Here is a 26,502-nt window from a genome sequence, read left to right on the forward strand (position 1 = left end):
CTCTTCCTTGAGCATGAGTTAAACTACAAAAAGGAAAGGAATGAAGGAGTCGTATCTATAAGGAGGAGACATCTATGAGATGTTTTAGATAAATAACATATGTGTTATTATGCATAATAATAAAGCATTAATGTTGTGAATAATAATATCTATGAGATATTAAGGACTTTTCTGGGGGTCCACTGGTTAAGACTTTGCCTTCCAGTGCAGAAGGTGCAAGTTCAATACCTGGTCAGGGAGCTAAGATACCATGTGCCAAAAACCAACACATAAAACAAAAGTAATCCTGTAACAAATTCAATAAAGACTTAAAATAATAATAATGTCTATGAGACATTATGGGTAAAGCACCTAGAAGAATAGTTAGAACTTAATTAATATAACAATAATGTCATCTATTATCTGTTGCTCTTAATTAATATTGAGTGTTTCTTGAGATTTCACTAAAAGAATTGTTATGTAATCAAAATATTTTGAACCAAAGTTCTTTTTCCTTACTACATTTCTTTTTGGCAAAAATTCAACTTCCCTTTCAGAAATCTTCTTGGCTGCAACACCAGTGTCCGCCTGTTATGCGAAAGTTAGTTCTGTCTTGCGATGGAGATGGTGGTATAGCTCCTCTGAGGGCACTGGATCTTTGCTCTCTGCATTTCAAAATTGACCCTTGCATTTACTTTACTTTCAACTCTCTTGCTTTCTCTAAAATGTTTGGAGGCATTACTTCTGATGCGTCCCACTTTTAGTTTAATCCCAAAACTTGTAGTTCTAAATAAAAAATGGAACTATGTGCCCTCAAGGCTTTAATCTAATATCTGGTTCCTTGAATTAGGGCCAACTCGTCATTTCCTAAAGCATCAGCAGATTCCAAATACACTTTTGGCTACTTCCTTTTAGCATCTGACCTTGGTTAACTTAAACTAATTCTTGTCCTTTCAGCAGATTATGATCAAAAAAAAAAAAAATTACACTGTAGAACACTGATGGAGTTTTTAAAATGCTAAGTACAATACCCTCCATGTAAGCAGCGCCTCTTCAGTAGTACTCCCTTTGTTTTATAATTGAAGTATAGTTGATTTACAATGTTGTGTTAGCTTTGGTGTATAGCAAAGTGATCCATATACATACATAATCCTTTTCATATTCTTTTTTCATCATGATTTATCACAGGATGTTGAACATAGTTCCTTGGGTCAGTAGCACTCTCTTATTTAATCATGATAGTAACTTATTTAAATCTAAATAAAAGCATATAATTTAAGAAAAAATTTTAAGAACCAAGCTTCAAAAATATTAAATTCATAATGTAGGAATCTTCTGATTTATAAGTGTCACCTGTTCATTCACTAACACAGAACACCGCCTACCTGCCAGGATGCAGAGAGGCTCAGCTCCACCGTGTGGGGCACCTGGTCAAGAGACAGACCATCCTGCTCTAATTCCCTGTACGTGACGTGCATTATACTGATGATGTGACAGTTCTGTGTGCGTGTGCATGCATGCTCAGCTGCTGTTCTGTGGCCAACTCTTTGAGACCCCAGGGACTGTAGCCCACTAGGCTCCACTGTTATATGGCTGGCACTTAATGTGTAAAGGATCCTTTGTGTTTTTGTCACTGATATCCATTGGTTTGAATACTGAAAGCAAGTCTGTTAAGTAATTAAAATTACTAGAGTATTCCAATTGGATAAATTAAAAAGCAAGTTCAGGAACTGGCCTGTGGCCTCGTGCTCAGGAATCTGTCAGACCTGGGGTTTCAACACCACCCTTTGAGTCCTGGATCCCAGGCTCTATCTTCTCCCTCACCCTGTGTTGGGAGCCAAGATTAAGGGTGAATTCAGAGATCCCTGCGCCCCAACCACTGTGTGAAATGCAAAGGACAGATGATGTGCCTGGTGGCTTCGGGGAGGTCCACTCACAACGAATGAACAGGCTGAGATACAGGGTGAGGAAGTGGTTGCCTGTCCCGCTGGTTCTTTCACTCCTTCAGTTCCACTGTGACCTAGATTGGGGCTAGTGCATCTCTGTCACCTGAGAAGCAGAGACCTCGGGCTCAGAACGTGGCCCAGAGCACTGCCAGGCGAGGGCCGATAGCCCTGTTGTGGTGTTATTGCCTTTCCTTTTTCTGTTATCCATACCTGTGGTGTATGTTTTGACTTTCCATTTACTGAAATGATACAAAATCTCATTTCCAAATAAACATATTTAAATATGAAAAATGTGTTAGTTGCTGAGTCGTGTCCGACTCTTTGCAACACTATGGACTGTATGTAACTCGCCAGGCATCTCTGTCCATGGAATTCTCCAAGCAAGAACACTGGAGTGGGTTGCCATGCCCTCCTTCAAGGGATCTTCCCAGTCCAGGGATTGAACCCAGGTCTCCTGCATGGCAGGCAGATTCTTTACCGCTGAGCCTCCAGGGAAGCCCATATTTAAATATATGCTTCTTTAACTAAATAAATTAGAGGGAAGAGGTGAGGAGACAAGGGAGACGGTGAAGGGGAGACACGCGGACCAAGACAGGACCAGCTTATGGAACGATGCTGGCTGCTGGGTCATCCTCACGACCCTTCGGGATCCTTGTTTCATCTTCCCCTCCACCTCCCTGCAGCTCCCCAAACCCAGAGCATCTTCAGAAGATGATAACAGTCTGTAGGGAGCACATTCAAATGAATGAAGCATCCCACCCCAAGGTCGATGATAAGGTGGTCTTAGCCAGTGATGTTTGATCTGCTTCAAGATGAGTTAGTTCTTTCAGAATCCCCTTTCTCTGGAGGGGTGGTCAGCACGTGGAAAATTCCGCCAAGACTCCCACCCTGCCTGGTGCGGGCTCACTGTTTCCACTCCGTTTCTAATCTTCCCCTTCCTCCCCCTCACAGCCAGAGTCTAAGGCTCAGAGCCAAGTCTTTCATCACAAGAAGTCTCCAAATGTCCAGGATGATGGTGTCACCAACTTTCTTCTTTTTATTATTAATTTTTGTTGGAGTATAGTGGTTTTATAATGTTGTGTTAGTTTCTGCTGTACAGCACAGTGAATCATTTCTATGTAAATATATGCCCCCTCGTTTTTGGTTTTCCTTCCCATTTAGGTCACCATGGAGCATCGAGTAAGGTTCCCTGTGCTGTGCAGTAGGTTCTTGTTAGTTACCTAGTTCATGCATAGTATTCCTTTTTATGACTGAGTAATATTCCTGTGTGTGTGTGTGTGTGTGTGTGTGTGTGTAGATCATATCTTCTTTATCCATTCCACTGTTGATGGACATTTAGGTTGCTTCTGTGTCCTGGCTACTGCATAATACTAATACAGTAGCACCACTGACTACTAAATAATAACTGCAGTGAACACTGGGGTACATGCATCCTTTCAAATGATGGCTTTCTCCGGACATATGCCCAGGAATGGAATCACTGAGTTACGTGGTAGCTCTATTTTTAGTTTTGTAAGGACCCTCCACACCCAACTCTCAATAAGAAACAACACTTGGCCAAACATCAGTCAGTAAAGGAAAGCAGCTATGGCTCCAATTTCAAAACAGATTATAATTTTCACTAAAAATATTTGCTTCTAAAAGAATTTGGACTTTCTAACAGAATACATTGAGATGTAATTATTCTCCACTGCTTGATTTCCAAGTTTCTAAAATAATCATCCCTTCTAAATTTTTACCGTGAATCTCCATGTCTCAGGTTCTGCAGGAAGAGCCTAGGAATGGTGCTGATAGGTTTTGTAAATGAATAGATGTCAAAAAAAGAGTCAGAAACCTCTCATTAAAATTCCCTTTTCTGCTACACTTGTTCATTCTTAAGCCTGTCATGTCTAGAAAAGTATCCTTAGATTTTCCATCACATTTGATGGAGCGTCTGTGCTGTGATTCGTGAGGTGAGGACAGTTTAAAATTCACAGCCCTCCAAGAAACACCTTGGAAAAGATGTTTGCTAACAGACGGGAAAGATGAAACAATAATCACCCCACTTCTAAATGCTATACAGAACCCGTGGAGGGAAGACGGATGGAGAAGAATGGAAAGGATATTATCAGGGAGACAGTACCAAAAAATGGCTGCAAAGTCAGTAAGGATTGATTGTCATCGAAGTTTGGAGCTCTGATGTTAGAACAAGAACAGTAACTGCTAGCGCTGACTGAGGACTTCCTGTTTCCTGGTGCATTGCGCATGTGGAGCCTTGAGTCCTTAACACCACCCTGTTCAGCAGGGAGACTTCTTAGGTTTTCAGATAGGACAGAGGCAGGTACCCACATGCTTTTGTGAAAGCTCACCCAGGAGAAGGGTATAAACCAGAAGGCAGTGGAGTGACCAGGTAGGACGCTACTGCAGTGATGCAGGCCAGAGGTGGGTGGAAGTCAGATTTTCTGGCTGGTCTTGGAAGGAAAGGAGCAGCTCACTTTCTGCAGAAGCATCCATGTATTCTCCAGACATTTCAGGGATTCCTTTTTTTCCAGAAGGGATGCTTGCTCGTCTCTGAAGATGTGGGCACCATTTGCACAGGCTTACCAACAAATCACTCTTCCAAGGCAGGTACAGAGGTGGAGGAAATTACAGTCCTTGAGTGGTATTATCATTTCAGACCCCGGCAGTATCTGCATCTGAGGGGAAATGAAAACTGCTATCTCTCTGAGAGATGCTAGCAATCTCCGAGGAAGACTCAAACCCACAGTGACTTAGAGAGTCTGCAAGGCAACTGCTTCAGGCACTCTCCCCTACCTGGAAAGCAGAGCAGTCCACATTTTGGTGTGAGCTGTGATGAGCCGCTCATTGGCATCACAATTTTGACACCCCATGCACCAGGATAATACAATGAGGACAGGCCAGGTCCAAGTCCAGAACCTTTGCAAAACTGCTTGATCTCATGATGTCCGCCATGATCAGAGATAGGTAGTGCCGAAGTCAGAAAATGAAATTCTGACCAAGTTCTTTGTAGTGACTATGAACAGTGCTCTAAATCCCTGCAGTGCAGCCCTGCCCTGCCCCCCAGGGGGGCAGGGGCACACGGGGCAGCAGAGGCCCCATCAGGACCATCGAGGAGAATGAGTCTGCAAATGCAACCTTTGACCTTCAAACTGAGGGATGGCCCCCTCGTGATGGCCCTTGAGAGCCCCCTTCAGGGACCAGTGCCACGGGACCAGAGATTCCCTGAGACTCTGAGCTGCCTCTGCAGCATCAGTGGGTGACAACATCCTCATGTGGCTGAAAGTGGGGTCTGGCTGCTTTCCCCTTGAAAGCCAGTAATGAGGCCAGGTTGGTGAAAAGAAAAGTTGGCTTTCTTTCAGAAGCCAGCAACCTGAGAGAGGATGGACTCCTGTCCAAAGACCAACTCTCCCCCACTGACCACCAGTGGGCTAGAGCTTTTATAGATGAGGGGAAGGGCTCCTTGCAGAAACAGCACAGTCAGCTCTGACTGTCATGTTGAAATTGGTCATCAATGGTCTGAGCTACATCATCTTGATTGTTTTATGTACAGTTAGTATTCAGTTCCAAGGTCTGTTCCAATTTCCTGAGGCTAGTTCTCAGGATGGTGGCAGCTTATGTCATGGTTACAGTCTGGTCATCGTGATTAACTTCTTCCACCTGGTGGGGTTTCAGCATTATTAGACAGCTCACAGGATACAGCTGAGAATATTATCTGTCACCCTGAGAAGGAACTAAAGGGCTTTGCCTTTGCTTAGTGACTAAACTACTGTTGTCGAGTCTTGTTGAATTGCTTTCCTTTGTTTCTGCATCTTCCCACTTCTCTGATTAAACTTATTCTTTGGCTAAAGTTTTTCTACACATAAAATGCAGGTGGAGGACACGGTGGGGAAGGACCATAGAGGCCTGCTCCATCTCACTCACATGTGTGTTACAGGGGTGTCCAGGCCTTAGAAGGCTGCCCAGATGGGATATTTCTGTTCTTTGTGATAAGGCCCATTCTGACAGGTGTGAGGTGATATCTCATTGTAGTTTCAATTTGCATTTATCTGATGACTAACGATGTTGAGCGTGCCTGTTGGCCTTCTGTATGTCTTCTTTGGAAAAATGTCTATTCAGATTTTCTGCCCATTTTTTAATCAGGTTGTTTGTTTTTTGTATGCTGAGTTATATGCGCTGTTTATATATTTGCATATTAACCCTTATCAGTCACATCATTTGCAAATACTTTCTCCCATTCTGTATGTTGTCATTTCATTTTGTTGATGGTTTCCTTTGCTGTGCACAAGCTTTTAAGTTTAATTAGGTCCCATTTGTTTTTGTTTCTATTTCCTTCGCTTTAGGAGAAAGATCCAAATAAATGTTGCTACGATTTATGTCAAAGAAAGTTCTGCCTAAGTTTTCTTCTGGGAGTGTTATGGTTTCCAGTCTCATATTTCAGTCTATAATACATTTTTACAAAATAGCCCCTTTTTAAAGCCATCTTACTGTGCCTCAGTCTCTAGAATTCTGAAGGACATTGGCCATGCCTGTGGAATGTTTAGCAACAACCCAGGCTTCAAAGTGACTGTTTCTACCTCTTTTTCTCCATCACTCAACTGAAGAGTATTTTTTCCTCTCTGCCCACTTGATCAGTGGTTTTCAGATTTTTTTCCTGCTTCGGTTCACTTGAGGGATATGTCATATCATTAGCAGGAACTTAGTACTTCAGTGATTCTCAAGGTGGAAAGAAAGAGGGTTTTGAAATTGGGCACACTGACTGAAAGGCAGGTAGACTGCAGGTTCCTCCAGGGTGCACCTGGCTTCCCATGCCCGGAAAATCAGTGTGCAGACAGCAACAGAGTTGTGTGTCATCCAACAAGCTTGCTCCACTGCTGAGCCGTGTCTGACTCTTCGTGACCGCGTGGGCTGCAGCACGCCAAGCTTGCCTGTCCTTCACTGTCTCCTGGCATTTGCTCAACTCATGTCCATTGAGTCGGTGATACCGTCCAGCCATTTCATGCTCCCTCATCCGCTTGTCCAACAAGCTTATTCCACAAAAAGTGGGAAACAGAAATGCCTCACGGCTTATGACCCTCAGCCGGATGGCTTCAGAAAGCTACACGCACGGTGCGATGTGGCCAGCTCAGTGGCCAAGGGTGAGGGACAGAGTTCAGAGCCAACAGCCCTCGGTCTCACCTTCTCCACTGCCTGATCTCACATAAGCCACTTCACACCTTTTGATCCTAAATTCCCTTCTTGGTACAGTAGAAATAAAAAGACTCTACCTGGTAGGGCTTCAAAGATCCCATAAGCATATATTATTCATATATGACATTGCTGCAAAAAGTCACTCATTCAGAGCAATATCCAACAGAATAAAAAATATTTTTAAGCTCAGTCAAATGTCAGGGGTAGTGTTTCTGGGCACTGAAACATCACGTAACTTTTTTAGGCTGCAAACGTCAATTCCACTTTCACATGAAATAGAGATGTTAGAGAGCAGGAAGGCCATAGAGCAACCATTGAGAAGGTCATCACCCACTGAATCTTGCAAAATAGAAAAATTCTTCAAAAATGGAGTTGAATTAAATTTCAAGAAAACATGGCCATTTGAAGTCCTGAGATTAATTAGCAACTTTTTAAAAGATATCAGAATTTTGACATTTAGATTTCAGTTTGTTTAGAAATAACTGTACATGAACTAGACAGCATATTAGAAAGCAGAGACATCACTTTGCCAACAAAGATCCATATAGTCAAAGCTATAGTTTTTCCATACATCATGTATGGATATGAGAGTTGGATCATAAAGAAGGCTGAGTGCCGAAGAATCAATGCTTTCCAATCGTGGTGCCAGAGAAAATTCTTGAGAGTCCCTTGGACTGCAAGGAGATCAAACCAGTTAATCCTAAAGAAAATCAAGCCTGAATATTCACTGGAAGGACTGATGCTGAAGCTGAAACTCCAATACTTTGGCCACCTGATACAAAGAGCTGACTTATTGGAAAGACCCTGATGCTGGGAAAGATTGAGGGCAGGAGAAGGGGATAGTAGAGCCTGAGATGGGTAGATAGCATCACCAACTCAGTGGACCTGAATTTGACCAAACTCCAGGAGATAATGATGGCAACCCATTCCAGTATTCTTGCCTGGAGAATCCCATGGACAGAGGAGCCTGACAGGCTACAGTCCATGGGGTGGCAGGGAGTCAGACACAACTGAACAACTAAGCATGCATGCATGCCAGGAGATAGTGGAGGACAGAGGAGCCTGGCATGCTGCAGTCCATGGGGTTGCAAAGAGTCAGACATGACTTAGTGAGTGAACAAGAACAACAACAGCACATGAGTCAGACTCTGGTTCCTCCCAGTCCTCACCTCTCTTGAGCCTCACACAGTCCCTTTGGCTGCCTCTGTCCAGGACATTGATGATGACAGTGACTGGTGGTCACTGCTATCTCTGGCCCCGAGCTCCCTGGCCACCTTCCCATCAGCACTGCACTCTGCGGCCTGTCCACAACTGTGGTTGCGTCTTCAGTTGCTTTAATGCAATAATAATAAATAGTTTATATGGACCAAATAAAATACAACACTTGGAAGAGCCCAAAAAGTAGTATGGACAGAAAACAAAGAAAGTTCAGAGACGTGGCACACACCAGTGAATGCATCTTCCTTCTCTGAGCGTGGTGATCTTAGTCATTTTGTGTGCCCAGTTTTGTTCATATGAGAAAGGGAGGAAAAATTCGATTTCAGAAGCTTCAAAGAAAAAAAAACAACTCGATTCCACACTGCCTGAGAACATACCGGGCATTATGTACAACCCTGACCTGCATCCTATTCTTCCAGGCAGCTTTTCTGCTCAATAGGGGGTTTTTTCCTCCTTTTTTTTTGTATCTGGCATTTTTAACAGACTGCAGCATTTTGGAGTCACGTTCTCTTGAGGTGGGCAACTGAAATGTACCATTATATCCTGCGGAAAGTGACAGTGGGATGAGAAGTGGGGAGGAAGTTACTGAATTGCAAAAAACGTGTTTGCCGTTCAGACACAAACGGCTGTGAGAGACGTCCCCTGTCCTTCCGCTCTGTGCCTGGGGACCGCGTGGCATCTTCGTGTGGAGTCATTGGTATTCACTAGAGCTTGCCTGCTTTCATTTTTATTGTTTCTGAGACTTATTACTCTTCAGAGTGTTCCCCGGTTTGCTGCCTCTTCTCAGTATATATGAGCTAAGGTAGTCAGAGGAAACACTTTAATTACATTTTAAGTAGAATCAGAGCCTAAGTCTATTTATGAAAATTCTAACAGACGGTATAGCAAGGCCATTAACTTAAATCCCCAAAATAACATAAAGTGTTTTTTTAAATAATAAAAAGTCCATAGTTGGTGCATTGAATTGTATCTGCATATTAAAAATAGGCCCTGAACATTAAATATTGCCTAACTGCGCATATTGTATTTGAAAAGCGCTGCTGTGAAAAGCACCCTGGGACCTGGACTGTCGAGGTGTCTCCCAAGCTGGTCTTCATGCGGCTGCTCCGAGGACAGGGCCTCATCAGTAGCTAACGATGTTCTCGCGTTTCCTTCTCTGTGTCTCACTGGGCCTCTTTTTTAAAGATGCTCCTGTGCTTTGGTTAAATTGGATTTTAACCACAACCTGCTCATAACTTTAGTCAAGCAAAGACTGGAGAGATTAAGGAGGATTTGAAGGTTGTACTTAAATGTAAACTTTAGGGTGGGCAAGCTGAGTATCGCCCCCAAAATTCCTGTGCTCAGGAATCCTCGTGTTTCTTCAAGAACCCAAGCTCTCTCTTTCTCAGCCACTGCAGGATTCAAAACCTAGTTGGCTTTCCTTCCAGTAAATGTGAGAGGAGCAGCTCTTCTCTAGAGCCTCATAAACAATGTGATTTCTTCCTACTCAGGAAGACTGGTTCCAAGTAGGATTCTTCTGAAAGCATTCCGTGATTCAATTGATGTAGCTTTATTGGAACACATACAACTTTTGACCTCCTTGCAGATAAAAGAGATAGCCAAAGAACCTTTGTTCTTACCCTCAAGAAAAATACCCAGCAGAAAATCTTCTAAAATGTGTGCTGATTTGCTTCATTTATTAAAAGATATTTAGAAGCCAAAAGGGCTGTGAAATAGGGCACAGTAGAATGATTGTGTAGCAAAATTACTTAATTTTCCTTGGGCGCATTTCACTAGTGGGTTTATTAGCAGCTATCTGTCCAACTCATGGTCTGCAAAAAAAAAAAAGGTGGTATGTCACAGAGTAGTCAGAGAAGGCTCGGTGCCTCAGGAAGACAAAGCCTGGAGGAAGAGCCACGTCTGCCTCTGGAGTCTCAGATCTGTACTGGGCCTCGCTGGGGGCCAGACAGGAAACTGTTCCATGTCCCTGATGACCTGCATTTCTGCCCTGGTTACTATTTTGCTTAGACTTCCCAAGCCAGGAGGGCAGCCAGGGACTCACTCTGTCAAAGACCCATCTTCAGGTCACAGCTTCTCTGAATGCCAAGTGGCTCTAGAGCTATAGACAAAGTTTTATTTTCTAAGTAGAAATGTAGACAGTTGTCTTTCATCCTACTGCAGGAGTAAGAGGGAATCCAGTCTAAGGTAAATATTTTCTCAACTATTTTGAAAATGTACGCTAATGGAAAGCCGTGACATTTACAACTGGGTCCATCTTAGAAATTTTTACAATGATAATCTCCATAACAAAAAGAAACAAAGCCAAGTTATCAATCTAGAAAGTCTTTTTTTCCTCTCTGACTTCCGCATTAGATATATTACTGATGTTACAAGCCAAAGACAAGAACACATGGTTTTCATCATGAGTGAATTCCGGGGGAGATTGGCTGTGTAATTGGAAGCAAAACTGCGCCAGAATATGCTAGACCCAGCGGAGAAGCCAATGGCACCCCACTCCAGTGTTCTTGCCTGGAGAATCCCAGGGACGGGAGAGCCTGGTGGGCTGCTGTGTATGGGGTCGCACAGAGTCGGACACGACTAAAGTGACTTAGCAGCAGCAGTAGCAGCTAGACCCAGTCAGCAAATTCATGAGTTAGAAGACCATGGGTGGCACCAGCCATCTGATCATTTCCTTGAAGCAGCTTTTTGTTTTGCTTTGTTTTGCTTTTGTGTAAAGAAAATACATCTTGCCACTTAAACTTATTCATATTATTCCTGGATAGGAAGCTGGGAGGTTCATGGCAAGAACTCTCACTTCTGCTGTCTCACTCCTGCTGTCCCTTCCCTGTGACAATCACATTATACCTGGAGTTAAAATTTCCTGTTTTGAGGAAGCAATCCAACATCTCTAATATTCTCTTGTTGTAAACCTTGATTTAGAGACAAGGAGATATAACCTAGATTGGAAAGCAGTCCTTGGCCATGTGTGGATTTAACTGCTGTCCCCTCCAAAGTCCTTGTCAGGAGGGGCGCCCGGAAGAGCCAGGGATTTAGAGTCAGGAACCACTGAGGTCTGGCCCGGGCTGGTCCGTGATGAGCTGGTCTGTGGTAAAGTCTCCCTGTTTCTCCTGTCCTCAACATAGCAGTCCTCCATGGCTGCCGCTCTCATGAAGATTAGCCAAGGCAATGGACTCTTTATCCTGCTCACTTATCGATACCCCTGCCCGCGTGGTCAGTGCTGGGAGATGGAGAGCACGGGCCCCACCCTCATAAAAACATGCAGAGCTCAAGTGCAGGGAGATTGGTTATCATCTCATTGCTTTTACATTTCCTGGTCACCAGGTACACGAAAACAGCCAAATTAAGATAACTTTTTTAGATTCACAGACTTAGAGAATGAGAATTTATGGTTACCAGGGGTGAAGGGGGTGGGGTAGAGATTGGGAGTTTGGGATTGACATGTACACACTGCTACATTTGAAATAGATAATCCACAAGGACCAACCATATAGCACAGGGAACTCTGCTCAATGTTCTGATAAACGGGAAAAGGAGGGAAAGAATTTTTAAAAGAACAGACATGTGTATGTATCACTGAATCACTTTGCTGTACACCTGAAACCAACACAGTATTGCTAAATCAGCTATGCTGCTGCTGTTATCCAGTTGCCCAGTCGTGTCCGACTCTTTGTGAACCCATGGACTATAGCACACCACTATACTCCAATATAAAAGAAAATGTTTTAAATAACTTTTTTTAAAAGCAAGGGCTATTGGAATTCCTGTGATCACCACAAATGCTAAAGAAACACAACTGTGATGTGAGCACCATCTCCACAGGAGAGCATCTGTCTGTCAAGAGTGGGAAGGAGCTGGCACTAGTGACTCAAGGTGGCATTGCCTCCCATGGCCCAAGACCATCTCCTTGTACTCATGGAGCCAGTGCCCCCTCCCTGCACCATAGTTGCCCCCCTCCTATCTGTCTCTTGTCCTCTGGTGAGTTAACTAGTACCCAGGGATCTACTGGAAGATACCCAGGTCTTTCCCAGAATCAGGTCCCTCCTTCCTCTTCCCATGAAAAAGACAAAGTCTGGAAAGTTTCACACGTGTGGAGAAGGCAGAGGGGAATGAAATTGGTAATTACATTGCGACAGACTCAAAGTATTAATAGAATTAAAATGTCATAAGGGAAGTCAAATAATAGTCATTACTCAACGGTAAAATAACTGTCACTCATAGAATAACAATGACACAATTCAGAAAAAGAGGATGACTTTTAAATCCCCGAAGCTATTTTAAATGCATATTTTATGGAGGAATAGAAGTTACATGTCTGAATAAATCCTTTATCCTATAATGGTCTTGTTCTAGATGGAATTAACTAGTGGTTTTACTGTATCATTATTGATTTAATTTATTAATAACCCTTAAAATGTTTTTTCTTGTTTTTGCCCTGCATTGCATGGCATCTTACCCTTCAGTAGCAGTGTACATTGGGAATCTGTTGCTGTTATTCAGCTGATAAGTCATGTCCGCCTCTTTTCCACCCCATGGACTGCAGCACTCCAGGCATCCCTTCCTTCACCATTTCCCAGAGTTGTTCAGAGTTCTGTGCATTGAGTCAGTGATGCCATCCAGTCATCTCATCCTGTGCCACCCCTTCTCTTCCTGAATCTCTGAATCTTTTAATGCAACTCTTAGTGCGTAGTTCATCTAATCCTGGTCTGCCTCCATGATTTTTTCGAAATGATAAAATACAGTGTAAAAACTATTAAGATAACGAGGTGTCCACAATGACTAAGACTAAGATACCTTATTTTAGATGGGCAATTTAATATTGATGCAAATGTAAGTTGGTGCAACTGCTTTGGAAAACAGTATGGAGGTTCCTCAGAAAACTAAAAATAGAACTACCATATTAACCAGCATATACCTGGGCATGTACCTAGACAAAACTACTATAATCCTGGTCATATACCTAGACAAAACTACCATAATTCAAAAAGATACATGCACCCCCTATGTTCATAGCAGCACTATTTATAGTAGCCAAGACATTGAAACAGCCTACATGTCCATCAACAGATGAATGGATAAAGAAAATGTGTGTGTGTGTGTGTCTGTGTGTGTGATGGAATACTACTCAGTCATTAAAAAAGAACAAAATAATGTCATCTGTAGCAAGGCAAATGCAACTAGGGATTATACTAAGTGGATTGGGATTGGGGAGGGATGAACAGGGAGTTCGGAGTTAGCAGATGCAAACTGTTGTGTACAGAATGAATAAACAACAAGGTCGTACCATATAACACAGGGAACTATTAATAGATTCAATATTCTGAGATAAACCATAATGGGAAAAAACATAAAAAGAATGTATATAACTAGTCACCTTGCAGTTAATTTTACTGCAAAAATTAAACACCATATCGTAAATCAGCCGTCACTAAAAACTGTTTCCCATGGGGTCTGTGAGCAGATGCATCCCCACCCCAGTCGTACTAAGGAGCAGTTCAACTAATCAGGCACAACTGGACCCATGAAAAGGGATCATAAATTGTTTCCGTTGAACCCCAGACTGATCACTTAATAGTGGCTACTGGTGTAAATAGCCAAGATGGCCAAGTGCTCTGTGGGGGTGGAGATTAAGGGAGCAGAAAGGAGCTTTCTGTTCTAAAGAGGGAAGTTGGGAAGCCGCCCTGGGGTGTGTTTGAGGAAGTGCGTTCCTGGCAGCACGTTCTCTGGCCCCAGGATGTGTCAGGACGATGCTTTCAGGCACCTGCTTTGCCTGCATGTCTTCCTCCTGCTCATATCTTCTTTCCCAGTTGCTGCCAGAAATGTAAAAGTAGGTGCAGGAGAAACAACAGATCCGGGTCACCAAATGCTGCTTGCTGCCGTCCTTCTTCCCAGCTCTTCCTTGCAGCGTTGACCACGCGAAGGCGAAACAGAATGTGGACTAAAGTGGAAACTAAAATCCCAGATTTTTTTTCACATGTCAGCTGATAGCAGAGGACATTTTCGTTATAACTTGAATGGAAAAACGTATATCTGACTACCAGCTGAAAGATTAAAGACCCCGGGCTTAATAATGCCAAATCCTTAAATAAATGGACATCTAAGCTCCATTGAAAATGAAGGGAAACTCTAGCAGAAGTTCTTAGAGGATTTTAAGCTTGAAGTTGTGAAGTCTTAGCTTACCTACTTTCAATTTTAACCAAAAATAAATCTTTCAGTTTGCAATTGGGAAGAAAAACGATATCTTTATATCTCATAGGAGAACACTGAAGGATGATGACATAATTAAGAAGTTGAAAGAACAGAGATAAATACCCAGCCATTTTTAATACATCATACAGATGAATTGGGGCTTATTCTTCAGTCCCCATCCATATTTGTAACATTTTAACTAAAAGAAAACAAAAAAACTAAATTAAATATTTAATATATAAAGTAGTTTAATAATCCATTATCTCTTTCCTGTGAACATTCTTTTCCTTCCTTGACCATCGTACATTTTTTAACAACACCCTCCATCGTTAAAATCCCTGTGTTTGTTTACTGCACCGAATTGTAATTCGTCACGTCACTTTTCTCTTTCTTCCAGAGCTTCTTTGAAGGGCAGTCTGCACCATGGGACTCTGCTAAGAAAGATGAAAACAGAATGAAGAACAGATATGGGAATATTATTGCCTGTAAGTGTTGACAGCATCATTGCGCTGTGATGTAACTTTCTTTTCACATCTGCTAAGATTGACCACCGGCCTCATGCGGCGAGAATTTGCAGTGCAATTACTGCCTTCATCTCGCCGGAAAAGCTGGTGTGATGCTTTTCCTTAAGGAAAAGAAAAGCTACCTAAATACCCCCGCTACGTCCATGTGTCTTGCTGTGGCACTGGTTTTACTTTTAGATGTAAGGTTTGGGTAACCTAGGTAATGTGCAAATGCTGAGAAAATGCATTCTGGAAGGAGTAAACAAAACAGATCTGATGATTCCCAGCTGTTTCTTGGGAAGGAATAGAAATAACTCAAAGCATGCCTCGATGCCAGGAGCTCGGGACTCTCAGCAGACACGAGCTCATTAATCCTGGGACACTTGGGGTAAGGAGGTCAGTAACAGCCCCATTTTGAGGACAGGAAACTGAAATGCAGAAGTTAAATGATCGTCCCCGTATCACAACACTCATTAGCAGCGGAGCTGAGATGATAACTCAGAAATTCCCAGTTCCCATGAAGCGGAATGCCACCAATCCATAATGTCTCAGTCGGTTCTTAAATCGAGCCCAGCCTCATTAATGTTCCGTAACGATGTGGAGAGGCCTGGTAGATTGATGAGCTTCCCTCTTCCAGGGCTGAAGCCATCCATCCTTGCATTGCACTGCTCAAAGCCACACGAGTACCGACAGGGTACTCACAGAATTAATGCTATTTCTAAAGATATGTTAAAGAACAAACAATAACAGTGTGAAATACAGAGCACCTAGCCCATCCAGCTTTATTACTTATAAGAGAACAAATCTGAAGGGTTCAGGTAGTCCCAGGGAGCCATGTATTAGCTTGCTTGTTTGTGTAAATGCAGTTAGATTTCACCTGCCTGAGTTAACGTTTCTTGGTGGGACAGCTGAGATCCTGTAGCAGCGTCTACTGCTGCTGTGAATGTGCTAAGTCGTGTCCAACTCTTTTCAATCGCATGGATGGTAGCCCACCAGGTTCTTCTATCCATGGAATTCTCCAGGCAAGAATCCTGGAGTGGGTTGCCATTCCCTTCTCCAGGGAATCTTCCAGACCCAGGGATCAAACTTGCATCTCCTGCGGGTCCTACCTTGCAGGTGGATTCTTTACCACTGAGCCACCAGAGAAGGCCACACTATGATGCCTGACACGTCTCTGAATAGCAAAATGATGACTGTAGTCAAGCTAGTGAAGTACGGTATCGTCTCCTCGCATAGTTGTCATGTTTCATGTGTGATGAAAGCACCTGAAATCTACTCTCTTGACAAATTTCTGGATTCAGCACAGTGTTAGTAACCCTCATCATCATGCTGTACATTTCCTATCTAGATTTAGTCATCCTATGTGGCTGTCACTCTGTCCTCTTTGACCAGCAACCCCCATCAGAGCCATTCCCCCACCTCCCAAGCTCCTGGTAATGACCCTTCTACTCTCTGTTTCTATAGATTCGACATTTTTTAGATTCCATATACAGATGAGATCATGCTGGCGTTTTCTTTCTGTGTCTGGTTTATTTCACTCAGCATAATAATGTCCTACAAGTTCATCCTTCTTCTTGTTCTTGTTCAGTCAGTAAGTCATCTCCAACTCTTTTGTGACCCCTTGGACTGTAGCCCACCAGGCTCCTCTGTCCATGGGATTTCCTGGGCAAGAATACTGGAGTGGGTTGCTGTTTCCTTATAGTTACAAATGGTTACCTTTTCCTCTAGTTTTTCATTGCTTTCTAAAAGAATCCCTCTAGAACTGTCTGGTTGTTTATATAATTGTCTGTAAGCATCTACACTGGCACATTCTGAGACATTAACCATCTTAGACCACCAAAAGATTATTAGGGCTCCCAAAATAGGGTTTGCTGATTTTTAGATGCTACTGTTCATCCACCCCAGCTACATAGCAGGAGTCTGACACTGTGTATGGGTTGCAGAAATACCACCACTCCTGGCTTAAATACCAGAACCGCCCTGGTGCCCCCCACTTTGTCCAGTCTGGTGCTGGAGCTCACATCTGAGCACTGTCTCACTGGGGGGCGGTAAAGAATCAGCCTGCAATGCTGGAGACCCGGGTTCGATCCCTGAGTTCAGAAGATCCTCTGGAGAAGGGAATGGCAACCCACTCCAGTATTCTTGCCTGGAGAATCCCATGAATAGAGGAGCCTGTGGGCTACAGTCCATGGGGTCGCAAAGAGTCAGACATGATTGAGCAACTAACACATATGTTTTTAATTATAGCAAAAATGAATCTTTGATATTGTTAGTGTTGTAGAAGAACTTAAAGAATAAAAATATTTCCCTAAATCACCCTAATGTATATGCTCATACTGGTTGTTTCTTTCAAGGCATAGAGAAGAGTATTACATCTCCCTTTCACCCTAAGAAATCCTGTGATTGTAGAAAACTCGGTTTCCCTGGCTGGGAAGCCTGCTCCAGGGAGCCCAGCCTTTGGGAATAGCGCACTAACTAGGATGAGGAATTGGGGGATTCAGAGAACAGGTCCTGGAGATTCTTGTTATTGCTTTTCAGAGAACATAAAAGTGCTTTAATGATCACATTCATTGTTTTGCAACAGTGTTTACATATAAAATGGTTTTAATGGTGCTTAAAAACTGTTTATTGGCTGTTGTTCTTAAGTAAGTTGAACTTTTCCCTTATTTACACAACACTTTTGCTGAGCTAGCCCTTCCAAGTATAAACGAATACTCCCTCCACCATTGACACACACAGACACATGCATACAGACACACAAGCAGAGCCCTCCTAATACTCTCAGCAGTTCTTTTTTTCATTCCACTCTTCTTTGATTTTTATTTTATTTTTTATCTTTTTTAATTTTTAAATCGGGTTTCCCTGCTAGCTCAGTTGGTAAAGAATATGCCTGAAGTGCAGGAGACCCTGGTTCAGTTCCTGGGTTGGGAAGATCTGCTAGAGAAGGGATAAGTTACCCACTTCAGTATTCTTGGGTTTCCCTTGTGGCTCAGCTGGTAAAGAATCTACCACCTGCAATGTGGGAGACCTGGGTTTGATCCCTAGGTTGGGAAGATCCCCTGGAGAAGGGAAAGGCTACCCACTCCAGTATTCTGGCCTGGAGAATTCACAAAGAGTCAAATTTAAAATTTTTTTTTATTTTTATGATAACACATCTCAGCAGTTCTTAATTGTAACTAACAATTACAATTGAGAAAATAAGAAGCAAGTCAGAAGAAAAGAATGAAACTCTGCCATTTGCAGCCACTTGGATGGACCTAGAGGGTATTTGGCTAAGTGAAATAAGTCAGAAAGGAAAATGCAGTATATTTTCACTTATGTGTAGAATCTAAAAAATAAAACAAACGAATATAACAAAACAGCAGCAGACTCGCAGTTACACAGAACAACCTGTGGGGTGCAGGTGAGGAAGGAGGGAGGTGCAGGACAGGGTAGAGAATTGGGAGGTATCAACTACTAAGTATAAAACAAATAAACTACAAGGGTGTCACATACAGCACAAGGAATACAGCCAATATTTGATAGTAAGCTTCAATGGAGTATAAGCTATAAAAATTATTGATTCACTATCTCTATTTTATATACCTGAAAGTAATATAATATTGTAAATCAGCTATACTTCTACTGAACAGATGATAGAATAATGGATGGATGTGTAGATAAATGGTAGGATGAGGATATGATATGATACGACATGATATGATAGAAGAAATAGAGAGCTTCAAGGAAGGCATGGACTCAGAAGCAGCTCCTGTATTCCTGACTTGGGTGGATGGAGAATGGGTGAGCGAACAGATAGACAGACGGAAGTACGGGCCATTTACAAGATGTGTAACCCTGGAAGGGAAAGTGACTTGGAGCTCAGAGGTAGCATGGAAAGCTTGGGAGTTTAATCCAAACACATATTGTCCTGCCTTTGACATATTCAGATGGGATTCAAGTAGGCAGCTATATGGACAGGCCTGGAACCCGAAAGAGATGTAAAGTAGCCAATCTTCAGGCAAAGGACTGGTGCTTGTCAGCTTGTCTGTGGAGGAAGCATGGAGGGCGTGCAGGGCCTTGGACCCAGCCTGGAGGGCCTTTAATAGTGAGAACTGCTGAGACGAAAGCACTGGCACGTGCGAAGGAGCATGTGTCATGGGGGGGCGGGGCATGCGCGGTGCCGGCTAGGGGCCTAGTACAAGGAGGACGGGGATGTCCAAGGTGGGGAGTAGCCCAAAGCTGCTTTGAAGTTGCCCACAGCTGCTTGAGGTGGATGAGGGAGGGAAGGGGGTGCAGCCCTGACAGTGGGGGACCCTCGACTCTCACGTGAAGAGGGGCCCTTTTTTCATCTGGACTCGGGGTCCCCGTGCTTTGTGAGGTGACTAAGAGGACAGTGAGGACAGTGAGACCTGGTCTGTCCCGCCCAGGTCTTTACCAGCAGTCTCGTCTCCGTCTCTGTGGCCCATGCAAAGGGCTGCACATCCCCAGGACTTTGTCTTAAATCAGCATGCTTCTTCCTGCTAATGGAGCGACCCCAACAGTTCCTGTGTCACTTCTGAGGGACATACTACTGTCGCAATCCAGGTTAGGTGTAAAAGCAAGCAAAGGGAGGAGAGAGAGAGAGTTGGAGGTGAGTTTAAAGGGGGTAAGACTCACTGGCAAAGCATCCAGCATCAAAAATCCAGCAGATGAGAGTAAGACAGAAACATACCCACCAAACCCATGTAGAAAAGAAAAGGGTAAATTCTAGGAAAATTAGGCAAAATAAAATTAGAGTCAGGGGATCTGCCAGGAGCCTGAAAAGAGTAGGCATCCCTGACAGAGGGTCTCAGTTAAAAAAAGTCAGGCACAAGGCAAGACTAAGAAGTGAGCAACACAAAACCCGCAGCTGGAGTGAAGCTCAGCACGGAGCCTCCAGCTTCAGCCTCAGCTCAGAGCTCCTTCTCACTCAGATCCTGCATGGTTAGACCTGGGCCCCCCACCCGCTAATGGGCAGTGACAAAGACCCCAGGCTGGAGCAGGGGGCAGGGATGGCAGGATGCCCAGCACTTCCTCTCGGTTACCTCAGCCTCTCTGCCTCTTGTACCTTGAAACCAGTACAGCACCCGCCCTTGGCAGGATGTAACCACAGGGAGAGCAAGGCTGTTATTTGCAGCAATCAATAATAATTAAAATTAATTTTGAGTCTCCTGTCAGAGGGCAAATGTTACTTAGATCATTGTGATTCCGATTCGCCTTAAACATGTCATCAATATTTAGCAGAAGGGGAGAACTGGTTAGAGGTGAAAGATCGTAGTGACAGACGCCATCTCTGCCGCTGCAGTAACATCTAATCACTTACTGGTTCCAGCTGCAAGGCTGTGACCCAAATCCATCGTGTTCAATATGAAAATGTTAAAATATTTGAAGCTACATAGAAGTGTTTTAAACATAATATTACTTGATAAAAAGGGCATAAATAACATGGTTTAGGGATTGAGGGACCTGCTTTAAATCTCTAATTACCCTGCCTCTGATGTGCAAAGGCAGTCATACACACACACACACACAAATACATGCATACACAGACAGACAGACATATATACACATAAACACACATATATACACATCTATGGTGTGTATATATGTGTGTGTACATGTGTACACACAGATACACACACAAGACTGACTTATTTACCCAAAAGTACATACATACATGGGCTTCCCGGGTGGCTCAGTGGTAAAGAATCCGCCTGACAATGCAGGAGATGCAGGTTCAATCCCTGGGTTGGGAAGGTCTCTTGAATGAGGAAATGGCAACCCATTCTAGTATTCTTGCCTGGAGAATCTGATGGACAGAGGAGGCTGGCAAGCTATAGTCCATGGAGCTCTAAAGAGTTGGATGTGACTGAGCACATACACACACACACCCCCATACATACATATATAAACACACATAAATACATGTGTATATACACACACCTAAATACATACACACTCATAATGTATACACATACACACGTATATATACTCATGCCATAAGTATATACACACATACATAGATACACTCATGCAGGCATACATGCAGGAAAGTACAAGCAGATTATAATTTTTCAGCAGTAAGCAATGGTTTGTTATGACCAGGTCTTAATGTACCTGTCTCTTAACCAAAAAAAATTTTTTTGCCCTATTTCATGTAGTAAAGGCTTTTTTGGAAGAACTTAGAGGAACGGCACAGACCTTTGATGCAGATTGAGTTTCTCAAAATGGCAGCTTATGACCCTTCTGGATGGGGTAACATTGAGTTGTGGCTATTATATAAACATTAGTTGGAGTTTGATCATATTCCATTCATCCATGGCTAAATAGGTTTCTTTTTCCAATTAAAAAAACAATTCGTACACAGTCAAGAAAATGTGTGCAGTAAAGAGGGAGAAATTGTCCAACACCTCACCCAGCACATTCAAATTCTGCTAACATTTTATTTCTCTTTCCTTCAAATCTGTTTTTTCTATGGCTTGAAGTTGCTGGCTTTATTTTGAGCAATAAAAATAGATTTTTCTTGTTTTCTTTCTGATTCCTAAGACAGTGCAAACTATGTAGACAATTGAAGTGGTGCGTAAAATCATAAATGGAAGAAGAAACATCCCTCCCAATTTTGCCACCCAGCAGATGTCCCATCTCTCTGATTGCTCACGATGCTCCTATACACACATCCAAGTGCATTAGATTATTTAATAAAAACAGACTCTTAGGAGACATGCTGCTCGCAACTCACTCTCCTTCACTTATATTATGTCACAGAGATTGTTTTCAGTAAAGAAATTTAGAGTACTCTTTTATAGTGATCGTTTCAGATTCCATTGTTTCATAAGATCACTGAGAATCAATTCTTTGCTGATAGTGAATGGTTTAAATTGGGTGGGGCTAGAATAAATTGTGTCTTAGGAAAGGAGTTTGGGGCTATCATATGACCCTGCAATCCTATTCCTGGGCATATATCTAGAGAAACACATGATCTGAAAGAATACATGCACCCCAATGTTCATTGCGGCACTGTTTAGCCAAGACATGGAAGCAACCTAAATGTCCATCGACCGAGGAGTGGACAAAGAAGATGTGGTGCAAGGATACAGTGGAATATTGGCCATAAAAATGAATGAAATAAGCCATTGGCAGCAACATGGATGGACCTACAGAGTGTCATACTGAGTGAAATAAATCCCACAGAGAGAAATATCGTATGACATCCCTTATATGTGGGATCTAAAAAGAAGTGATAGAAATGAACTTGCAAACAGAAGCAGACTCACAGACTTAGAGGATGAGCTTATGGTTGCCAGGAGGAAGGATGCGGGGTGGGGGGCGGCGGGGGGATAGTTAGGGAGTTTGGGATGGACATGTGTACACTGCTATATCTAACATGGATAACCAGCAAGCTCCTATATAGCACAGGGAACTCTGCTCAGTATTACGTGACAGCCTGGATGGGAGGGTAGTTTGGGGGAGAATGGATATATGTATAGGTATGGCTGAGTCTCTTCCCTGTTCATTTGAAACTATCACAACATTGTCTGTTAATTGACTAATCCCCGATACAAAATAAAAAGTATAAAAAGAAAGGAAAGGAAAAGGAGCTCTTGGCATGGATTCACTGGAGAGGGAGGCATCTGAAGGCAATTATGAAATGGTTCAGGTGAAAATATCAGGTCTTGAAGTCACAGCAGTAATGATACGAGTGACAGAGCTGTGTACCAAAACATGGCTTATATTAATTAACTCAGTCTGAACAAAAGCACTACAAGGTGGGCACTATGTTATTTCCATTTTACAATGGAAGAAACTGAGGCACAGAGGTTAAATAATCTGTCCAAGGGCATAAACTAGAAAGTGACAGAATTAGGAGCAAACGCAAAGATTTTTACTCCAAAGTCTGTGATCTTAACCTCTATGCAACACTGTACACAAACAGGGATGGAAAAGAAAAGCTGTTGAGTAGATGCCAGGGGATTCAGATGAAGGGGTTGTTGGGAATCATTCAGCCTGTTTCCTTTACCTGCTTATGCTTTAAAACTCGCTAAACTCATCTTCCCCCAAAAGTGGGTATGTGGAGTTTTCAGTGCTACCCTGCTCTGCTGGTCCCCAAACAAGCCTACAGGGCTGCTTGTGCTGTGAATTGCCAGACTCCTGCAAGGCTATTGCCTTTATTCATAGAAGAGAGTAACTTCCTTTTTTTATTGAAAGATAGTTGATGTTCAGTGTTTCAAGTACACAGCAAACTGATTCAGTTAGACATGCATATATACTATTTTTCAGATGCTTTCCATTATAGGTTATTACAAGATACTGAATGTAGTTCCCTGTGGTAGACAGCAGGTCCTTGTTTAATTTTTATATAATATTGTGTATCTGTTAACCCCAAATCCCTAATTTATACCTCCCCACTCTCCCTGGGCTTCCCAGGTGACACTAGTAGTAAAGAACTCAGCTGCCTGTGCAGGAGGTATAAGAGATGCGAGTTCGATCCCTAGGTCGGGAAGATCCCATGGACAGAGGAGCCTGCTGGGCTACAGTCCATGCGGTCGCAAAGAGTCAGACGCAACTGAAGGAACATGGCACAGCACTTCTGCTTACCTGTCTGTAGCTCTACACCCGTATAGAGCGGTCTCTATGTATCTATCTAGATGACTGGATCAGATGGTCTTTACAGCTGCTGTGTAAATTCTCCCTGAATCAGTTATAACATCTTCCTGTTTCTGTCATTAAGTAAATAAAAATCTTTGACATGTGTTCATCTTTAAAAAAAAAAAAAACTGGAGAAATAGCAATGAAGTTTAAAAAAAAAACACAAAACTTTGTGGGGGTTAACTGAATAGTAGGAGATAGTGAGAAAATTATTTCAAAGGCTCTGTTCATGGGAAATGAGAGTGCAGTCTTTGCAGAGATCGAAGTCCCTAATGAGAACATTCCAGAACCACTTGAGAGGCCCAGAGGCGGTAAATTGTGGGGAATGGGCAGTACTTACCCTAAGGTTCCCAGGGAAATAAAGCCTGGAAGAGGAGGGCTTCTGATAGGGAGCGCAGCACATTCTGAGACCGCCCTGGGTCAGAAGCTTGAGAGGCTCGGATGCGGTTGCCTGCCTTTTAAAGCATGGCCTGGGGAAAGTCAGGGAGTAAAGCTGACCATCAGAGGAGCTGACTGAAGCCCAGGGGCTGCAGCAGAGCGGGGTATGGTCCTATTGTAGCATCTTTCTTTTCGGAAGCTCAAATGGCTTTACCCGGGAAACTGCTCAGCACTCCCCTCTGACATCGTTTATGGGCGCTGGCTCTTCCAACACAGATGAGAGCTGTGACCATCCACATGTACCCCGTTCCCCAGGAACTCCCCTCCCCATGACCCAGGCCAATTCTGGACCAGAGCCTCTGGTTTGAAGCAAAATGGATTCTAGGATACTAGTTCTTAGAGCATGTCTGCCACAGGAGAATTTCTGCTCGCCCGAGGGCCCATTCCTGGGTGACTCTTGCCAGTTTGGGCAGCAACTGTAAAGGTGGTGAGAAGAGATGCCTGAGCGTCTGACCCCAGCACGTGGTGACAGCGGGCATTCTCCATCACTCGCTTGACGCCAGCCCCCCTGACCCTCTCTTCCTGTGGTTTAGTTTCATGCTCACAGTAATCCCATGCGGAGGCACTGTGACACCCCATTTGCAGGTCAGGGAAGAAGATCCCAGCGAGATGAAGCAACTTGCCTGGAACCACAAAGAAGGGTTCCCCTGGCACCCCGGCCCTGGAGCCATGCCCACTGCCCGTGTTCTCTTGGAGCAGAGCAGAGGGATGTGGCCCCTCCAAGCTTTGCCCATGTCTGACCCATCTTATCCCCACTCTGCAGATAGAGGCGTTGTTACTGGTTTTGTTGTTTAGTCACTAAATCATGTCTGACTCTTTGTGACCCCATGGACTGTAGCCCACCAGGCTCCTCTGTCCATGGAATTCTCCAGGCGAGAATAACTGGAGTGGGTTGCCATTTCCTCCTCCAGGGGATCGAACTAGCATCTGTGCGTTGGCAGGTGGGTTCTTTACCACTGAGCCACCAGAAAAGCCCAAAGGTATTGAGCCCAGGCTGATTATAAGGCTCGGACAGAAAATGATGTGACCATCTGTCAGGAACTGGAGTGAGAAGTCCCACCCGTAAAGGAAAGCTAGAAACTTGACACAGAGTTCCCCCTGTGGAATCAAGCACAATGGTCCTCCACAGAGGGTTGAACTTGAGGGACCAGCTGAAATGTTGGCTTTCACCCATTAACAGGTCACAACAATAAATAGGTTCCAGTCAGCAGTTCATCCGGTGATCTTGGATCAAATGCCTGTCACCTGCAGGCGCCCTGACTCTAGCCTCAATCTGGGGGTGTCACTTCTTACCCACTAACCCAGAAGAAATGTCAGCAGTGTAGAGACAGGACCTCCACTGCCCAGGGTCATGGCAAGTGGGGTCTCAAAGCAGTTCCCCCAACCCACCCTGCAGTCCTTCCCTCTCAGAGAGGCTGGCCTTATCTTCCAAATACAGGGTGGGTAAGAGCTTTCACTGAAAGGAAGATTCCTCTACCCCAAAGAACATTCGTTTAGAAAAGCAATTTTTAAAGGACATTTTTTTTTAAAGTTTACTTTTGACTCATTTAAAAGACATTTGGGGAACTTCCCTGGTGGTCCAGTGGCTAAGACTCCACAGTCCCAAGGCAGGGGCCCTGGGTTCAATCCCTGGTTAGGGAACTGGATCCCATATGCCACAACTAAGACCCAGTGCAGCCAAATAAATAAATGAATATTTAAAAAATGAAAGATATTTGGGAGTAGGAGAAATTCAATGTTCCAGGCACAAACATAGGGATTGGGAGTGGGGCAGCGAGCAAAACAAAAAAATCCATCCCCTTTTAGGGCTTCTAGCACTTTCCTTTTTAAAAGATAGATTTTCAAGGAAATAACTGAGGTGTCTGAGTAGCATTTCTAGAGAACATTTTCCATGCAGAAAAAATGTTTAATGTGGCTAATTGATACCACCATCACGACCCCTAGAAGGGACTTGCTGTGCTTGAGAATTTATGTTTTTGTTTAATCATTAAAACAGCCCAGTTGGAGGCAAGTGCTGTCGTCCCTAGTCCAGATGAGTGGCCCAGGCTTGGTGGCATGGCTGATGGGGGCCAGCCTGGCTCCACCAGCCATGCCCTTGTTGCAGGAGAAGAGAACCCTGGTCCAATGACAGAGGTTAGAACCGTGTCCACAACTCCCAGAAAGCTGGGTGGTGGTTTATAATCGTTGTTTCATCAAGGTGGATGTCAGAGACAGCCTTCAGAATCTCAGGGCTCATGTGTGATTTAGTGGAGCTGCTAAACTTCCAGTATAAGAACTCGTCCTGCCGTGATCCACAGGACTCAGTAAAAGTTTCAGACCTCTGCCGGCACTTCGCGTCTGTAAACGATCAAAGAATGTGTTAATGAGATTTCCTGTGAAATGCAGAGGAATATAAACCC

At 43.5% G+C, this 26,502-nt stretch overlaps 1 protein-coding gene across 3 annotated transcripts in view; it reads left to right on the forward strand.

Moving 5' to 3' along the window:
- PTPRM (protein tyrosine phosphatase receptor type M) overlaps positions 1 to 26,502 on the forward strand; it is a 657,833-nt gene that overhangs the window by 559,118 nt on the left and 72,213 nt on the right. For all 3 annotated transcript variants that reach the window (XM_052660546.1, XM_052660547.1, XM_052660548.1), the window contains one exon: positions 14,914 to 15,001. In XM_052660546.1, coding sequence (XP_052516506.1) covers positions 14,914 to 15,001 — 88 coding nt within the window. The remainder of the gene's footprint in view (positions 1 to 14,913; positions 15,002 to 26,502) is intronic.

This window comes from Budorcas taxicolor, chromosome 22 (genome assembly GCF_023091745.1).
Source record: "Budorcas taxicolor isolate Tak-1 chromosome 22, Takin1.1, whole genome shotgun sequence".
Classification (NCBI taxonomy): Eukaryota; Metazoa; Chordata; class Mammalia; order Artiodactyla; family Bovidae; genus Budorcas; species Budorcas taxicolor.